Genomic DNA, 20,202 nt, shown 5'->3' with positions numbered 1-20,202 from the left:
CCAGAGTTGGCATAGAGACACCTCTTCATGTCTGCTATAATATTGTGCAGTGTATGTTTCTCAATAGTTGGAGTAGGACTATTTTGTTAGAATAGCTATAACCTATAGCCAAGGGCAAGGTCAGAATGGGCAATGCCTGTAGAGGCACAATCAATATGTGTTCATGATGCCAGAGGCCATGCACCTTGGGCTAGGACGGCGCAGTTGATGTTGTGTTGGTGTTCATTGGTCCTGAGCCACCATTCTCTTGTTCCCTTTATGCACAGGACAAATTTGTTGCAAGCTATGATAATATGTGATTTGCTAATGCTTGTTTTAATTTATTTTTGTGTCCAATTTTTCTACCTTTTTTGGTAACATTTTAGTTTTTTCATTATTTTAAAAGTTGTAATGTTCATATGTTAGAGGAAATATTAATAATTAAAAATAACATTGTGGGTTTGCAAGAGACAGACATATTGGCTTTCACAATGCTTGGTTTAAGTGTGAAAATGTTGTTCAAGGCCAACATTTTTACAGCCACTTGAAGAGATCTTTGAGGCTTGCCAGTGCTTAGTTTGTTAAATATGCAGTGCCGGTACCCGAAGCACTGCTCAGCAACCCGGCTTTCGCTACTAATTGTCAGCACGCCGAATACCAGGGCTGCGTATTCCAGAATCCACTTCATGCCTCTTTCATCCACTGCCAGCCACTGCCTGGTCCTTTATTTCCCTCTTGCCCACACCTGCTTTCTCCTTTGGTGGCGGGTTTTCTGTCTTTCTCTTCCTCCTTCTATCCCCTTAGTGTGCTTTTCTCTCTATCTGATGAAAAATATGTGGCGATCCCAAAAACGAGTGCCCCCACTGGCAATCCCCAGCTCAAATTAAGCTTTGGGTTTTACAAAGTTTACAGTGTGACCTCATCAAATATTTTCGAGTACTCCAATAATAGAGATCTTCGTTTCGGCGTACTCTGTACTGTTTTGTAAAAATTCTTCTAATAAAACCTTTTGAAATTAAAAAAAAAGGTGGAGTGAAAGGTAAAGTGATTTGGTTTGTAGTCTGGGCTAACCCACCATCAAACGTTTCTCTGCACATTAATTCTAAAATACAAACAAAAGCTAATTGTGTTCTTTGCATGTATTTCTTTGCAGCCAACCTAAAGATCGATATGAAGACAACGTCACCAAAAAAGCAATCAAGACTGTTTACTCCACTGCTGATCGGTAAGCAGCCCTTAATGTCTCAAAATAATTTACAAATGAATAAATAATCGCATTGGGCGCAACGTTTTCTTCGGAGCTTGTCATCGACATTGCTAAATGCTGGTGACCTGGGAAAGCAAGACTGAATTATTGCCGTTCTACCCCATGTCTCTTCCTTCAACCACCCTACCACGTTTTGTACCTTCAGGTTTCAATACGTTTTTTAAAGAATAAAAAAAATATATATATAAACGTCAACACTTAGCTCCTCGAAGTACCTTCCTCCTCTGACAGTGCCTCCTGCTAGTCTCTTTTTCCACTGTCCTGAAGTTTTTCGTGTCTTGGCTTCCCAATGTGTTTTTATTCTCCTAGCAGATTGCATGAAGCCTTTTCCATGGCTAGTACAGCCATATTTTATTGTACTAGTTGTTCAAGGAGGGAAGCATTTTATAGTTTTTTTTCATCCCTTCTTTCTATCGTTATCGCTTTTCTTCTGTTGGAGACCGTGGGGCATACGTACAACAAAACGTCGGAGCGCGGAGCTGCGCCAAATTTGGCAGGGCTGCACTTTGACATTTTCAAAATACATAGATGCAGTGGCAATGTATTTACCGCAATATGGAGATCCCTGTGTTTTCCCCAGCACTGGCGCTAAAATGAACTGATTAGCACAATGTAGGCACCATTGCAACATAGTGCATGATTGTTTATATGCAGGTAATGACATCTTTCTGCACACAAACAATCATAAAAGGCATTCTGCTCCTTCCGTGTGTGCTGCAGAATGCAGCACATGTAGAAAAAGTAAAAACGAAGAGAAATAAAAGCATTTATCCACATGAGCCATTCTAACGCCTGCCACTGCATGGTGTTAGTTTTTGGCCTCAGATTTACACATCCTTGTCAGTCTGGGGTAGGGTTGAAAAGCAATGGGGCCTGCGGTGTGATAGCCACAGTAACACCAATTGCACGCCCCTTTCACGCAGATACCTGCATGAGAGGGTAGCATATTTACAAAGCGGTGTTAAGCCACAAAAAGTGACAACACCTCTTTGTAAATATGTTGTAGGGCATACAGAGGGCCGGACTGGGAACCGAAACTGGCCATGGCAAACTGCTCGACCAGCCCCCTGGAGGGAGGGAGGGTGCAGCTGAGCTGTTCGCTAGGGCCGATTTCGAAAGATTTTGTTACAGAGGGTCAATATTGCCGATCCCCCAACTACAAAAAGGGCTCCCTTGGGGCCCAAAACCGGTCCCCACCCAGGCGGCCCGCCGGGGAAACACCTGGTGCCCGCTACGGCCAATACCCCCCTGAGCATACCGCCACAAGAACATAAAAAAAGTGACGCTCCATTGGCGCTAGGGGCTTGCACATATGGCTCCTTGTTTGGCACTTCATCAACAAATAGCATCTCAGACTGAAACACGATTTACAGACAGTTGTAAATGTGGTGGTAATTCATTGATGAGAAAATAGTACTCAAGGTAGAATGTATTGGCGAACTTTAAGAGGGCTCCCATATTTCTTCTAACCATGACCTGTTGACCACATTCTGGTTTCAAAGTAAGAGTAATTAGATGTGTTTTGGGGCATGCTTCAGACTTTACAAGTCTCCATTTTATCTGAGGGCAGTCAGCTGTTGTCACACTCACCAGGATGTCTCTCGCTGGATTGATAAGTGAGCATTTACAGGTTACTCTTCTAACCTTCCTAGGAGAAAGCAGAAAAATTGCAGCTTAATAGGAGTGTTGTACACTGCCTCCTACTACTAAAATGAAGGTGGAACAAGGTAGTTTGAAAAATAAAACGGTGCCAGGTGGTTTATGAATCAGGCCTGGATGGTGTAGGAATTTCTTCAGCATAAAAAGACAGTATTTGGTAAAAGTTTGCCACTCCCCATTGGTCGAAACGTTACCCCTCTCAGTTGTTTTCCAGTTCTCATCAGCAGCCCATGGTGAGTACTAGGAGCTCTCCCTGGCAGAAGGTGGCAGTGGGAGCTTCCTTCCTGAGAGCACTGAGTAATGGAAGAGGTGAAAGTTGGCCGCCCTCTGGAGGAGGAGTCTGAAAGCTGCTGTTGCAGTTAACTTTGCACTTGGTGGAGACCTCCACATTTCTAGTGAATGCAAAAGACACTGCTGATTGCAGAGCTCCGAAGCAATCCGACCTGGTGAGCATGATTTAAAGATCACAGTAATCTGGTCAATGCAATCAACTTAGTGGGCTATTTATGAGAAGCTTTGCGTTGCGTTTGCACCACGCAAGGTGGTACGTGTGCGACTCAAACCTTAAGTAAGATTTATGAAGCCGCGCAAAGCCACTTTGCGTGAACCCATAAATCTGGAGTAACGCAATGCAGCGCTATCATGGCGCAGTGTTACTCTGCCCTGGGAAGGTGCTCCATGTCTTGCGTGGGTGTTTCCACTCAACTTCCATGCTTTTTGACGCATTCCCAGATTGACCAGAACTATTGCACCTGGGAATGCTCCAAAAAGATACACCTTCCCAAGGGAGGCATAACAAAGAGAAATATCTCTATTTCTCCTTCTTTCTCCCTATTTCTTTGTGTGTTGCATTTTGCAGCACACATACAAAGAGGAATATGCCTCCAAGGATTGTTTTTGTGCAGGAAGGTACCCCTTTCCGGCACAAAAGCAATCCTGCATGCAACACAGGCACCCTTGCACTATGGTGCAATGGTGCCTGCGTTGGCACTAGGATGCCAACAGGGCGCCTGTGCATGAGAAAGGACAGGAATGCACTATATTGGATAAATATGGCACATTCTTGCCTTTCCCTGCCACACAGCGCAGCAAGGTGACTTGCAACTCTGCAACGCGTGACCTTTGTAAATAGGCCCCTTAGTGCTGGTGACAGGGTCTGGTGTTTTCCACTTTGCACTGTCACGATAAGTACCAGAATGTGTCACTTTAATGTCATTGTTAGTGCCTGTTGATTAAATATCATTAATGCATGCTACACACGCGTCATTACAAATAACTGCCTCAAATCAATTGGCAATGACATTGACTATTTTTGCCTCTTTTCACTCGCCATCCAGTGGTAATGGCATTTTTTAATGTTATAGTACTGCTCAATAGTTTATTTTAAAATACTATTGCTTCGTATGCCTCCCAAGGCCTCATTTCATATTAATGGCAAATATCCCAGCATTTCTGCTTTCCATGTGAACTTTGTGATGATATCGCTTTGGCAATATTGTTCGAGAGAGTGAAAATCACTACTGTCTCCTCCCCTTCCGTCGCCAGAAGTCAATATATTGAACATAGTCTTTTACCGGATGTTCTCCTCATTGCATTAGTATTTCCCAGAAATGTTGTTTATCGGTAATGGCTACTCTTTCATTCACTTCCAGGTCAGTCATTGAAAAAGACATGTGCACTTATTGCCGGAAACCGCTCAGCATCGACCCGAAGATGATTTTGGAGGATTTGAACATATGTTGTCATGCAACTTGTTTCAAGGTAAAATATGATTGTCCTTGATGGATATGTTATTATTGCATGCATGGAGGTCATATCACACAAATGATAGCGGTGCTAAGTAAAATTGCACTGGTTTTGGGCAATGTTGCACTGGTGCTGGACCATTTTGGGATGACATTTGCACCGATTCAATGTACTAAAATGCAAAGTAAAAGAAGATTTTACTTTTAGATGACAAACTAGTGCAAAACCAACATTTGAAATAAGTTAATTTGTAAAAATGTTGGTTCAAGATTGGTGCCAAAATTACCCATTAATGGTGCACTTTTACACAATGTGGGCCATAGTGTCATACAAAGATTCCTAAAGTAAGCTCTCAGGGTAAAATGTTAATTAACATATGGGGCTGTACTACATCAAGTGCACCGAAGGCACTTTGATCTTACAGAAGGGGCTGCAGATGCTTGCGCGGACACTTCTGTAATACAGCTTGCGCCGGTGCATAATTCTATGAAGCCTTTCTCTTGCTAGCATGGAGACGTGACTCCATGCTAATAGGGAAACATTTTGCCTTTGTGTCTGTGCACTAAAATGGATGCAGAGGCAAAGAGATTATCAGAAGGCACACCAACTGTGTGCCACAAAGCAGGGGCGGCTCTAGGCTCATGGTGGCCCTGGGCAGGGAGCGTATGTAGGGGGCCCCAGAAAGGAGCTCAGGAAGGTACCAGCTGGCCAGCAGTGGGTAGGGAAAAAAAGAAGCCAATCAGGAACCAGGAGGAACGCAGACGCGGAGGCCAGTGAAGAGGGGGGGGTCAGGGTGTTTGGAAGTGGAACAGATCCGGAGGCCACCAAATCCCTGCCAGGGGCCGCCACGCAAATATGTATCGATCCTCAGAGGATTATTATATTAAGGATATATATTGGCGTGGTGGCCCCTGGGGTTTGGTGGCCCTGTGCAGGTGCACAGCTTGCACATGCCTAAGGCCGCCCCTGCACAAAGAGGTGGTATAGGAAATTGGGTTATTGTTTGAAGAGGGTGAAACCCTACTCAAGCAGTAACTACAATTCTTGTCAGGTTGACACACAAGCAAACCCCAACTTATCAGTGCTGAACACTCTAGTAACACAGTAAGCCTTAACTTAGAGGCAATGTGCAAAGTATTTATGAAGCACTTCAAGCAACAATAAAGTGGAAACACAACACAAGAAAATTCCCATACCAACTTAGAAAATAGAGTGAAACATAGTAAATTATTTAACACCAAAATGACAAAAATCGAATTAGTAAAACATGAAATATGCAACTTAAAAGATGTAGGTAAAAATAGTGGTTAAAAGCACAAAGTGCCAACTGTGGTTATCTGGTTGTGCCGGACTGGGACAAAGGGCCTTATTTAAATGTTGGTGTTCTGGGATCGCCAATGCTTTTTGGCGTTCCAGCCACCCACATACCAGGTGGTATGATCAGGATGCGGGTGGTGAGATCGTCTCCAGACTATCTCATCTACCAAGGACTGAGCTCTAGCAGCTGTGGCGAGCATGCCCTGGAGAAATGTTCATGTTGACACCTATATCTGCCCTCATGCCACCTGCACGGTTGTGCACACTGTGACTGTGCTGTAGGTAAACAGTGCCAACTACTGCCCAGATGGATTTCAGCATGGACGGCGTTGGCTGCAGCTCTTAGCATGAGTCGCAGCATTCCACTGCCATAACTGCACCATAGGCACACCACCAGCTCCACTATGATATCTCAATACGGCAGTCTGAATGCTGCCTGCTTGTCGGCGTTTTCCCGACAGCTGTCGGCTAAATCAGGCCCAAAACGTCACAAGTTTAGGCCAACTGCCATGGAGCACATTCCACATTCAGGGATCAAGTTAGCCCGTTGAACAAAGTACCTCAAATCCAGGCTGTGGAGCATTGCGAGATCCATGTTGAGGATGTGATGCGAGGTCCTGCATTGAGGATGCGTTGCACAGTGGCAATTCCAGAGAGCTGTGTGGCTGTGATACAAGGTCCTGCAACAAGGATGCATTGCGCAGTGACAGTTCCAAGGAGTTGTGGGGTTCGATGTGAAGTCTTGCATCGAGGATGCATTGCATATCGGCGTTCCGAAGAGCTGTAGGGTCCTGCATCGGGGATGCGTCCTGCAGCGACAGTTCTGTTGCAGAGCTGCAAAGGGATGCATTGCGCTGAGTCAGTTCTGCCCACAACACCTCAGATTGACTAGCAGAGCACATTCCGGCCAACTTTCAAGGATCTAGAACCTGGGTGGCACCACTTGGGGACAGGACTCACAGCAGATAGAGTCCAGGTGCAGGGCTCAAGGTGATTGGAGCTCTTTTCTGTCACTGAGGCTCTGATGAGGAGGCCAGCCAACTAGCGCTTGGAGCCAATCTGGGTGCCCTGGGTTGAAGATGCAGGTCCATTTCTTCTCACTCAGGTCATCAGGGCAGCAGTGCAGCAGAGTAGCAGCCCTTCGTGATGAGGAGCAGTACAGCAGTCCTTCTTCTGAGTCTTCCACAGATCCAGATGTGTACAGAAGAGATGGGTCTGAGGGTCCAATATTTATACCTGGTGCCTACTTTGAAGTGGGAGAAACATTTAGATTCTTCCCCCAACAGAGGTGTCTGGAATGTCCTGCCCCCCTGCCCAGCCCCCAGCTTCTCTGGGGGCACAAAAGATTAGTGTGAAACCCTTAGTGAGTGTGCTGAGGCAAAGTCTTTGTGATGCACAAGTGTAGTAGGTGATAGCTCTGCCCCACCCCTATCAAGTCAGAGATGCCCATTCTGCCTTCACTTAATTCCCTCTTCATCTCACTGTCTAGGAGCATTACACAAAGATCAACTGCCAGCTACACAGGGTCATGTAACCCAGGATAAAGGCTGTAGGCATCAAATGGTAGGGACAAACAAATGCCAACTTTCTAAAAGTGGCATTTTCAGAATTGTGATTTAAAATCCAACTTTAAAGATGGTTTTAAATTACAATTCTTTAGACACCAAACTTGACAATTCCACCTGTGTCCAATTGAAAGTTATTACTTATCACATGTAATAAGGTAACCCAATGTTATCCTATGGGAGATGTAGATATTTTAGTGTTGAAAAATCAATTTAAGTGTTCTTACCTATCAAGACATATAAAAGTTAAAAGTACATGCCCTACTTTTTAAATACACTGCACCCTGCTCTATGGGCTGTTTAGGGCCTATCTTAGGAGTGACTGATATGTATTAAAAAGGAAGATTTAGGCCCAGCAAAAGGTTTATTTTGCCAAATCAAAATGTAACTTTCAATGGTACACATAGGCTGCAATGGCAGGCCTGAGACTTGTTTAAAAAGGCTACTTAAATGGGAGGCACAATAATTTCTTCAGGCCCACTAGTAGCATTTAATTAGCAGGTCATGGGTAAATGTAGTACCATTTTACTAGGAATATACAAGTAAATTCAATATACCAATTGAGTTTAAGCCACTCCTACCGTGTTTATGGTAAAGAGCACAAGCTCTTTAGCACTGGTTAGCAGTTGTAAAGTGTCCAGAGCACTAAAAGCCAACAATAACGGGTTGGTGAAAGTAAAACGTTTGAGGATGTCACTACATAGAGGGCCAAGTCCAAGAGGTGGCATCCAGTCCGTTTTCCTTCCCAAGGGCGACACCTGTAATGGGAGAAAGGGAATCCAATGGACCCCCTCCCTTAGATCCCCTGCAGGTGAGTGCAGACCCTTAACTACGCATACCTTTAGGGGACCTCTGTCCCCTTTTGAAGTGCAGGCCTGGTGCTGCCTGTACTTTGAAAGATGGATTGGCTGCTTTAAACAGTTACTCTGCCATTCGCTAATTCACTGCCCCAGGGCAGGGCAGTGGCATAGACCAGGCCAGACCACCCTTTCCATAATGTTGCCAATGCGAGTATACACAATCCTTCCTAGCACTGATGCCTATGAGCAAATCTACAACTGGAAACACATACATCTACAAATAAAAGCAATGAAGGACCAAATAATTAGCAGATGTGCACTATATAAAATCCGTCTAACAACATTTCATAGCCTAACACAATATAAAGTAACATCGTTTTTCCACTTTGGGTATAATTGTTTGATCATTTTAAATTGATGTTTATGTTTCTGACAAGAGATAGAGATACAAAAAAAGGAATATCTGGTGGATATACCCACTGTGAGATTGATTTGATTCCCACTACTATAACTAGTTATGTGATAAAAATGCCAGGCCATGATGAATTATTCATAAGAAAATGTAACTGATATAGGACCTGCAAGTCTTAAAATTACTGACTTGAAACATTTTTAGAGGTAGTGGTTCTGAAATGTTGAATTGCATCCCCTTCCTCCTTCATGTTTGATGTACTGTGCTAATAGTGATTTTATTTTAGTTTGTGGAAGTATTTCTAATCTCCTTATGAACTCCTATGTCAGTTATATTTTGAGATTCACCGTCACTGAGTTGTAAATATTTTTTTTATAAAAGGGATGATAGTGCACTTGCAAGTGTTAGAGGGATCTCCTCATTTATAATGTTGAAGCCCACCATACAACATGTATACACCTTAATCTCTGTTCAGGCAGTTACAAAGTATATTTGACAAACTGCTTATACAGCTTAGAGAAATTCCAACGTCACGAATCGAAAGATAGGGTGGTATACATCTCAGGGATCCTTATTTTCATTGTTTCTGTTCAACATTGTATGTACCAAAGTAACCTACAACACTGTTCGCAAAAGCTGATGTATGTAGTGACATCCAGATCCATCTAAGCTTCTAGAATAATTTTAGGACAGAGATCAACCTCACGAATTGCTTGGGCCATGCCTATTATTAAATGGGAAATATACTTGCCTGTAAGAGGTGGAATGGAGAGAATCATAGCTTAGGCCTTGTAATGAAAAATATACCATTCACCTAATTTCTGCGATCAGTAGGAAAATCCCCAGCAGAGAGAGGTTATTTAAAGTAATCCCTCTTACTCAGCAGCTGGGACAACATATTTACCCTGCCTGTGGTATGCCTCCACAGGAAGGAGGTCTCTGTGGCCCTCTTGATGGGTCTAAAATGTGCCCCTGGGATCCCTTCACACACAGTACGGGTAGGGTGATGCACAAGTAGAATAATCTTATTCTAGGAATTTCCTTCCATTTCCCCCAGCTGTAACACCAAATTGGTATTTGAAGCTGGTGAATCCAGAAGACGTTACATATTTACAGTTGGAAAGCCCCCAGGCATTTTGAGCTGACTGCCAATGAGTGATAGTGATTCCAGCCAACCACTTCTCTTCTCTTTGTTAAGGGTGCTTCAAAACACCCATGGGTGTTTTGGCGACTTTGTGTATTGTACTAATATTCCTACAGCATGTAGAACAAGCACTTCACAAATACAAGCCAACAAATGTATCTCTCTAGTACACATGCCTCAATTGTTGCCAGCTTGACCAAGCCCAAGATGAAAGTATGCAGGCGAGGGGGCTAAGTAATAGTATATGCAACTGAAAACAGTTCAAGAGTTAAGAACGTAATGATCAGACAAATTTATTCTGAATAACATAAAACATAATATAGAAGAAATTAATAGGGATTTGGACCTAGCCCAGATAATCTTGGGCTAAACATCCAATAGAATTTAGATATTTGGTTACCTTTAACAGAACCTACATGCCATTTGGCATTTGGCAGATGCTGGGCACTCTGAACAAAATTACCTTTATATCTTCGTACTCTTTACTCTGGGTCACAGTGCTCTCAGCGGAAGCTGGTTGCAAATGGAGATAGTTCAATAACTAGATGAAATAAATTGTGGAAGGTGAATTCATGAGGGAATGGATTCCAGTTGAGTCTGTGGCTTGATGAACTTCCTGTTAATGGATACCCGCAAAGGCACCGTAGCAAAAGTAGCAGTCTTTTGTAAGATGCTTGTGACATGAAAGAAGATGGAAGGTGACTCATAGCAAATTAGGTAACTGGCTGAGGTTTCTAAGATGTGGCCAAGTCCATGACAATGGCGCCTAAGTGAACAACAAAGTTCTTGATAATTCTTTTAGTGTACATTTCTGATCCATTTTAAGCACGTGTACTTTGGACAATTTAAGAACTTTTCTCCCAAAGTGCACTGTTGGCACTAGACATACTAAAACTATCAAGGCCCTTTAAAATCCAGAAGAAGAACTTTCTGACAGTCTAAGATTGCTTGTCTTGGCACTTTAACAAGAAGGTTCCTTATGGTCTCCTCTTGTATGTTAAAAGTATGCCTGCTTGTATATTCTAAATTGCTGGCATAAAAGGCTTCCATGCATGTAATTAACTAAACGTATCACAGTAATAATCTTTCATTTCTTTCTGGCAAAGATAGAACCTGTTGGCAGTGGGGTCAAGTATCTCCAGTCAAATAACAGTCCATGATCCTCAGAGGGGACAATCATTGGGAGTGTGTAGTTTCTGACAATTGTTTGCTCTTAGCCACTAAAGGGACCAACCAAACATCTCCCTGGAAATATATAATTCACACCGAGAACAATTGTAGTTAAAATAAGCATTTCTAAATAAGGCCCACTTCAAACTGCTTGTTTTATCTTCTTGACTTGCAAGTTAAATTTCATCACTGACGCACAGACTCCCTGGAATTGTAGCACATCTCTGCCTGCCTTACCTCCCCATTGAAGACAAACTAAATATCACCAATTGTTCTCTACTAAGGACAGGAAGCATGGCCTCGGGGTACACAGTCAAATGGTGAGGGTAGAGTATGTAGAGTGAGACTTCTTTCATGGGCATCATTGGGCATGTGATATATTGCAGTCTGCCCTATTCAAAGACAAATTCCAAACCCTCTCTAAACAACTGGGGCTGAAAAACACCGGCCTACATTGAATGTACAATAGAAATAGGGAATGTAAGAAAATCTGTAGGATGGGTAAAATAACCCATAGTGCTTTAAGGTGTAATGTACATTCAACATTCAATCAATATTAAACCTGTATTTATCACTGCTTGTACGAGGAGTAAGCTACAACTTTTTCACTTATCACAGATAATATGATGGGTAACATGGCATGTGTGACAATGTTTAAGGTCAAGTTTCATACAATACATCTTTCATCCTTGATAAAAGAGAACACGTTATTGCTTACAACTGCAAAGACGAAGGTAAGCTTGGACCTTAGGTTTACAGGTCCAAAGTCCAGCAGAGCTCCTAAATTTGAATTGAGAAACCTATTAATCATGGGGTGTAACAGAGATGATTCTGGACTTCTTACTTACTGTATGATGGGGACCTACTTTTGCCTTGCCGGCACCCAGAATATGATCTCGCTCTAGTTGTGCGGAAAGTAGCAAAGAACTATTCACTTTGCCACTTTACACAGAAAAAAACCCTCCTTCTTAAAGAACCTGGCAAATAATCTTGTAGCTGAATCTTAAAAAATTCCAAAGGCTCCGTTTACGTAGTGTGGAAAAAAGTTATAGTGCAAATGTACATTTTCATCAAACACTTGTGGATTATTTTCACAGTTAACAATCCCATGGCATACATATGCGATTGTAGGTGTACATATACAATTCTATGATTTCCATAAAATTCTAGATGATTTATTGGGATATTTGTGAATCCCCAACAGTGTGTTAAATTATGTAAATTGTTGACTGAATTTGTGATGCATAGTTGAAGACATTCTTTATAAGTGAGGCACAACATATAATACTAATAATATCAATTAAAATAATAATAATATTACCAATGAAGAAAATAATATTAATTATTATTATTATTACTATTATCATTATTTGTAATATTATTATTATTGTTACTCACAACACAAAAATAAGAATGATAACAAGATTAATACTGCTACTACTACTATAATAATATTAATAATAATAATGATAACAATATCTGCAATTAGAAACATTCACTTGAGCATTGTAGCACATGTTTAGGGATCAAAACAGCTTCACTCTCCTTTGTTTGTAGGTGCAATGTTGAATTTTTGGTCCCTAATAGGTTACACATAAGCGAGTTGGACAAACATCTAGTCACATCAAATCTTTATAAATTCACACCCTTCCTTTCCCTGAAATAAGACACAGTGACTTGTTCTGCTGTTCAGATACTCTTTATCTGAAAAGTCAAACTTCTTCAAAATGTTGTTTTGTGCAAGAAAGAGAACATAGAATTAGTGCAGTGACTCGGTTTATTACTTTCTAGTATATAAACAATACACTTGTGCACATGTCCACTTTCACCCATCCGCAAGCACGCACAGATGCATATGCTTGCACCCATCCGTTCTCACTCATGTCCGCCCAGTCACAAATACATGTGAATACACACACCCCCCCTTAACAACCCCCAATGCAAATATACATGCATTCATACGTGCACACACACACTCACACACAAATATATAATTAAGCACTTACTTTGCAGGCCATGGTGGAAAGGCAGTCCTAGGAGGTGGTGGGAGGGAGAAGCACAATGGCCTAGGAGGGAAATAGAAACTAAGAGCAGCCTCAATGGCTAACCTTGCCAAGTTTCAGCCAATGAGAGGAGGTCCTATTTTGCATTGTCACATGGTTGGGTGGTGTCAGTGAGACTTGCTGATCCCACCCCATTCTCAGTCGAGTTGGGAAAGAGCGGTGTGAGGCTTTGCAGGTTCACAGCCTTCCCTGGACTCTTTAGGGCTGAAATCTAAGGTGTGCAGGACTGACTCTATTAGGGCTGCTCACCCTCAACATCAGGGGAGGATACTCACAGGGCTTTGCCGGGTTGATGATGGACTGTTCTCAGAGCTGTGAGATCTTCAGCCTGGCGAACCTTGGTCTTCTAGCACCTTTGAATTAACACACGTAAAGTACCTGGCTGCCTGACCCTTACATGATGAGTGTCTATTAGGCTGACCTTTGCTTAGCCTGACAGAAATTTAACATGCATTTAAAAGGGAGAATGGAGCCCCGGTGCCTTCACTGGCACACTGCCACTACAATTTCCCTGAGTCATGCATGACAGTTAATGTAACAACTGTGTTCTGTTTTCAGTGTGAAGTGTGCAATTCATCGTTGGAGCATCTGAACGCGGGTGACAGCATGTGGATTTACAGACAGACCATTCACTGTGCTCCTTGCTATCTTTCCGTCAGAGGTAGGTTACTGTGTTTCATTTTAATTGCCTCACTTATTTATGAAAGTGAAACAAATGTCTGGCCATCTCTTCTGCTCCCTGACAGTATATGAATACATTTCCTACTTCCTTTGTAAATATGTCCTTCAATTGTAGCAGCTAATCTTGCTTTTTTATTGACTTTCATCTAAGATGCAAAATTTACATTGTATTTTATGGCATTTATATTTTATGAATTACAGTAGCTTATAATTCATATATTCAGATATGATGCAAATTGTCCCCACATCTTTTCATATTCATACAGTAGAGTAAATCCCTTAAAATACAAACATTCTACTTGGCAACTTCACATGTCATGTTAACAAATGGTGGTTAAGAGTTCAACCGTCACAAGTGTGGCATTACAGAACTTAAACTGCACAGAGACGTTATAGTCAGATCTGCATGCCTGGTTGGAGAATTGTGTGCATGCGTTATGTCCTACGTGGAATGAAATGTTTGTGAGGTACTGACATGTGGTCAGCCTCATATTTTACCCAACCCAGTGGCATAACATTAAATGATGGGGCATCTTTGCAGAACGTGATGGTGGCCCTCAATGCTTACATCTCTTTCAGATATCCAACAGCCTTTCACTGATGATTGGGTAAACCTGTTGGGAAAACATTCCAAAATAGCCATAAGATTTCCCAACATAGTCAGTTGTAACAACACTCTGGATGCATCGAACTGAGAAGATACTCTGCATGGCCATGTTGTTCATTAGAAGCTAGTTTCATGAAGTGTTTCATAAACCCACAATGCCAAACTATTCTTGGTAATCTCCCATCATCCAGAAATTGGGGGGGGGGGGGGTAAATGTAAGATTATGGATGGAACCCTAAATATAAATTCAACTACTGTTAGACTATTGTCTCTACTTAGTTACTGACACACCTGTAAATAAGGTGAAGAGTATGTGATGTTGGTAACTGCCTTTGCAAACAGTTTCAGGTGGTGTTGGTGTATTTCACAACCATGCTATATAGGCATAGCATACTGGAGTTCAGAGTAGAAATTCACTGGTGTAGAATATTTGCCTTCAACTTTATGGTTAGTTTCCTAGAAGTTACTTGCATGGGTGGAGGTGTGGACCAGAGCTGCAATAAACTAACATTTAACTATTAATAAATCATTGTGTAGATTTTACACAGGTCGGCATCCATCAGGAGTTAGATATATGAGAGTGTCTTGAAACTAAGACCATAGAATAAGAATATGGCTCCAGGTAAATGGCTTACATCAATCTGTAAAGCTGAAGGAGAAACAGAACACCAGAATATTATATAAAGCAAGAATCTGATTTCTTTTGAATAATGAATATTTAAAAATGTGAATGATTATTAATGACTCAGTCTATCAACGACTCATTATTCTATTGATCTAAGCTACATTATTACCCCTCATATTACTGAATAATGGAGCCATGGTGTGAGATATTTGAATGATATCCATGATATACGGGCCTAAGTCATGAAAGGTTCTTTTTACTCAGTAGATCAAGTCATCCATCTTGGGGCTCTATGTTTGATCACGTCAACACAGTTTAGAATCCCACCAGCTTTACTCAAACTTACAAGTTTCTGAAGTCGATAAAATAAGTACCAGTGCTCTTGGAAACAATAAATATCATCTGTAAAAAATGCCAACAGACCAACTGGGAATGAGCCTCCTCTGTACAAATACTGTTGTTACCTATAACATGTAGGCAATGAAGGATTCAAGTAACCTATCCTATGAAACTTCTCTCTGGCAGAACCTAGAATAAACAGTAGCTCATACAAAAGGCGAGAAAATGTCTCAAGTCTTTTAAAGATGAGCCACACCTAGTGGTCCAAATAAGCTATAAAATTAATTCAACCATTTTGTGGGCTCCAGAAAAAAGACTCAAGGCTTCAAGATTTCAATCTAAGCAATATGCCAGTAGCCTATGAAGGTAGCATAACTGAATAGAAATGAACGAGAGTTTGCTAAAGTTCAATATTCAAGCATGGTTTGTTCTATCACTCCAGTTTTTAAAGGTTTTTTATCAAAAATAGTTATAATAAACACAGAGAGAATGGCAGCTCATATACAAATCCAAAATTACAATTTTCTTGCACTACAATGAAATATAAATACTTTGTGACAACCACACCCACTTGTACATCAAAACCTCTGTATGAGTATATGGTGTATCTTTATTCATGGGTGCGAACATCAATATTACCACATAATTCAAATCCCTTCACAACATTTACAAGATCTAAATGTACACCAAAAAATCAATCAGCTCCATGATGAGATTTCTTTCAGTAATTCATCAATGTACGCGGTCTATTTGTTAAATCCATAAGACTTACAATTTGTGCACAGATAAGCATTATGTTTAGGCCTATAATTTTGCATTGCTCATCAGCCGGGCAATAAAACATATTGGATTGTTTTTGCATCTGATTCTGACTTGGGAAACTGATGGTTTGTTTTATTAAAGTAGATTGATCCAAGCCTCTGTACCAAAAACATATGCATCGAGATCCACTTTTCCACTATATAGATTACAATACTTGCAGTTCATAAGATGATTTCACTCTTGCCACTAATATGTCAGCCTCCATTGATCTCAACAAGACTATAGTTTTAAAAATACTTTTAAATGTATGATAAAATGCCAAAGGATCCTCTAGCAGATATTGGAATTCTAAGAATGTCAACCGTCTTGAAACATCCCATTAGTAGTTGTTAGAGATTCATCCAACATCCACTGAAAAAGTGTGCTCATTCATGTTTGTTTACCAGAAAAGATCCAAATTAATGTAAACATGAATTGGCCTACTCAGAATTATTTAGTTCCAACCTCTAACTTAATTCATTCAAGCGGATTGCACCATAAAACACTTTCTAGTGTGTCCATCAATGTGGAGTGAGTTTGGTAGCCAAAAAATAGCTCAGCGAGTTAAGATAGTCAACATTTTTGCATGGTAGGCAGGCATGAGAGTTTGTAGTGAAAACCATCAACTATCACTTCTTCACTGGATGTTTCTGCCACCAGTGATTCAGGCAAACCCCCGCTCTAGCAGTTCATAAATTGAGTAAATTTCACCCTGTGAAACAAGACTCTGGAAAACATTTAAACCACAATACAAACAATAATTTTCGCTTAATGTTAACAATGCTATCCTCATTGTTCTAGACACTGCTAATATTTCCTTTCCTAAAATATAAATAAATAAATTAAAATCAAACTTCTGAGAACATTGCTTATAACATTAGACGCATGTTTGATTCCCAGTTCAATCAGAGGTCAAGCAGGATTCCAGGCAGTTACACTGTAAAACTTGTTTATGTCCACCAATGAAGCAGGCATCGTCAAAGATGTTTACGTCAAAAACCATCACTTTGATTTTTGGGGATTTAATTTGTAACTATGCTGGTTTCTGCCCAAAAGAAAATACACGCTGCTGATGCTAAGTTTGGTAGATTTATGGATGTTTGACACACATCAGAAGGAATCTCCTAAAAATTAGTTGAAATTCTGGAACATTTAGCAAAATTACTTTGCAGCAAATCATGTAAAAATGTAACACAAGGCCAAGCTTCAACTTGAAAAGTCACATGAGATACAGTGTAGGGGACTAGTTCGTGTGGAAAATGTCCCCACAAAGATATTGTATAATCAAATGAGTAGCCCACAAAAAAGATGTGTGAAAATTTGCACACAAGGAAACAGAAGAACTTTACTAATTTTGTAGATCAAAATTTGTAAATCTTATTAATTTTACTAGTGTAATTGAAATGTTTCACTACCCAAACATTTTTTACGGAAAGAAATATTGAGTTAAAGAAGTTTCGCATTGGGACAGAGCTTCCTGCAACTTGAGCCTAACCTTGGCTCCACTTCAAAAGCACATGGACACCTATTATGTTGAATCGCCTTATTTTGCACTGCATAAGACATATGTCAGATTGCAAAGGCTGAGTGAGAGTGAGTTAAATATTGTATTGTAGTGGCTTAGTTGAAGTGCTGTTGGATGGCTTAGGTCTGAGTGCTTTTCTGAAAGAAATACTTTTGTGGTTTTTTTTATAGCAACTGATGGAGTTTCTTACATATGTGATTTCCCACAGTGGTCAGTGGACACCCTTCTGTTATCTTCTTGAGAGATTTGGGAATTGTCTATGCAGTGTGGTAGTCTCCTACACCAAGTTTTAAAACACAGTTATATAACATCCGAACACTAAGGTCCTCCCTGTTTTACTCAAGTTAAGAGGAGAATACTAGCCGAGTGGAATTTTCTAGATTTGTAGGATCAGGCAAACTATGAGTATTTTACCTTCACTTATTCTGTTTGCAAAATACATAGTGAAGTTAGTGTAGAGAAAATGGCCCAACATGGATTAGAAACCTGTAGAAATCTATGCAGAAACATCAATTGCTGAGGGTTTTCTCCATTCCTCTGGTAACAACTCAGAAGAGAGCAGTAATTTTGCATTTTTGAATCACTGAATACTTCCATAACTGTAATTCTGGATGTGAAGTTACCAATGATGTGTCCCAGCAAATTTTAAAATTAGGGGTCAGATGTAAGTATTTAGTTGTACTATCATTCTGTGACTGCTGCTAAAAGACTTAGGACAATGTTAACTCTATGTATTTTTTTCCAGTTTTAACTCTTATGTATTTTTTTTTCAGATAAATGGATGCGTTAATGGCTACTTTTTTTATCAAATAATGAACGACATGCTCCAGAAACCCCTACAATTTGTTGTACTATTCCATAATATTGAGAACATACCAGGTTCATGGGTCCAGCTTCTTCTGCCGCGAGTCACATACTGAGCCCTCACTAACTTTTACAAGTAGACTCCTAACAGAAAGGGTTATTGGGACAATGTATAGTAAGGCTTTGTATAGTGGGAACGAGAGCCGATGAGCTGAATGGATTTGGAATTTCAGAAATGGTTCGCTTCTACTTACAAAATGTATCGTCTTCATTGGGGTGAGGGGATGTATTCAAACTGAAATGTGTCCTTGACCATGTTCTCAGCAGCCTCTTCTGTTTCGTTTAGGGGAAGCGTCTACAAAATAAAAGAAAAGTAGCTACACATTAAAATTGGTTTATAGTAATATCTAATCAGCGAATATAATCGCAAAGAAGAGAATTGGGCACATTATAACACTAATGACACAATTGGTGAAAGAGAATCTACACTTAACTTGACATGCTGTATAATTCTGGCGCACTTTTATTTGTCAGCATGAAGAAAAAAATGACATCTTTAAAGGCACAAAGGTTGAGCAAAGCAATAAAATATTGTATTCACTTAGTAGTATATTCAAATAAACTTTGAAAAAATGTTGCCGTGTCAGTATGTTCTTATACTTTCAGCAGGTGAAATAGAGTTGGATAATTGCTGAAAGCATATGTTGATGTGGTGTGATTTGAATGATACCTCCTGGAGCAGAAGACACGAGTCTGTGCAATTGGGTAGAGCTTGCAATACACAAAGGACCCGCCTATCCTCTAGTTTCATTTCCTACAGTGATTTTGTAAATGTAGTAATAATTATGGTGCTCTGCCTACAAATTAGTTGGATCCACGTAAGATATAGAGCAGAGGAGGTGAAGCAATAGGCAGTGATCTGCAGTATAGCAACAGGAGATGAATGATCTTTTGTGCATTGCTAACACCCTTAAAATCTAGGGCTTGTGACTATCGGCTGCTCCTCCGCTATGGCGGAGGTGCATCGCCCCCCCAGAAATGGCAAGAAAGTAAAAATACAACAACGCTCGTTTTATTTTTCCTTTCCTACCGAGTTTTGGGGATTGGGCCTGGTGATGACAGGCACTAAGGAGAGTGGTAGTGCTCTCACATCACTGCGCATGATGGTTTGGCTGGCTGCCTCAGGGCGGCCAAGCCATCATGCGCAGTGAAAGCTCTCTCCAACCCTATAATGCAGCTGGGTAGGACAAAGAAGGCACAGACTCTCAGTCTGTCTTGGAGCGCAAATCTAGGGAGCTCAGGCCGGTCCTGAAGCTGCTCTCATGCACAAGAGCAGGTTCAAGATTGGCCGCAGGGCATTCTGGGAGCCTGTACCTTGCAGAAGTAGTGAAGAGGAGCAGAAGAGCGCGAGGTGACTGCTGCAGGTACGTTTTTTTTGTTTCTTTATTTTTTTATCCACCACGACCCCTAAGGCACCTTCCCTCTCCTGCCCACCCGGCCCCCGCTCCTCCAGCATACTGCCGCTCCTGCTTAAATATTTAGTATGTATGTATGTTTTGGTATTGGTTAAGCACAAACCTAGCCAGTAATGGAGCACTGTAAGGAAAACTGATTCCACTGGGGAGACATATAGTGTCGGAGGGGTAGAGGGAGGACACAGAGCTGGTGGAAAGGGTGAAAAGTAAGTGTTTCTGTGGT

At 41.0% G+C, this 20,202-nt stretch overlaps 1 protein-coding gene across 6 annotated transcripts in view; it reads left to right on the top strand.

Annotated features, from left to right (window-relative positions):
* SCEL (sciellin) overlaps positions 1 to 19,139 on the top strand; it is a 444,440-nt gene extending 425,301 nt beyond the window's left edge. For all 6 annotated transcript variants that reach the window (XM_086934828.1, XM_086934831.1, XM_086934830.1 and 3 more), the window contains 4 exons: positions 1,133 to 1,204; positions 4,558 to 4,666; positions 13,681 to 13,783; positions 18,474 to 19,139. In XM_086934828.1, coding sequence (XP_086790954.1) covers positions 1,133 to 1,204; positions 4,558 to 4,666; positions 13,681 to 13,783; positions 18,474 to 18,490 — 301 coding nt within the window. In that variant the 3' untranslated portion in view covers positions 18,491 to 19,139. The remainder of the gene's footprint in view (positions 1 to 1,132; positions 1,205 to 4,557; positions 4,667 to 13,680; positions 13,784 to 18,473) is intronic.
* The last annotated feature ends 1,063 nt before the right edge of the window (positions 19,140 to 20,202 follow it).

Source organism: Lissotriton vulgaris, chromosome 8 (genome assembly GCF_964263255.1).
Source record: "Lissotriton vulgaris chromosome 8, aLisVul1.2, whole genome shotgun sequence".
Taxonomy (NCBI): domain Eukaryota; kingdom Metazoa; phylum Chordata; class Amphibia; order Caudata; family Salamandridae; genus Lissotriton; species Lissotriton vulgaris.
Note: the sequence above shows the minus strand (reverse complement) of the source record. Positions and strands in the feature narration are given on the sequence as shown.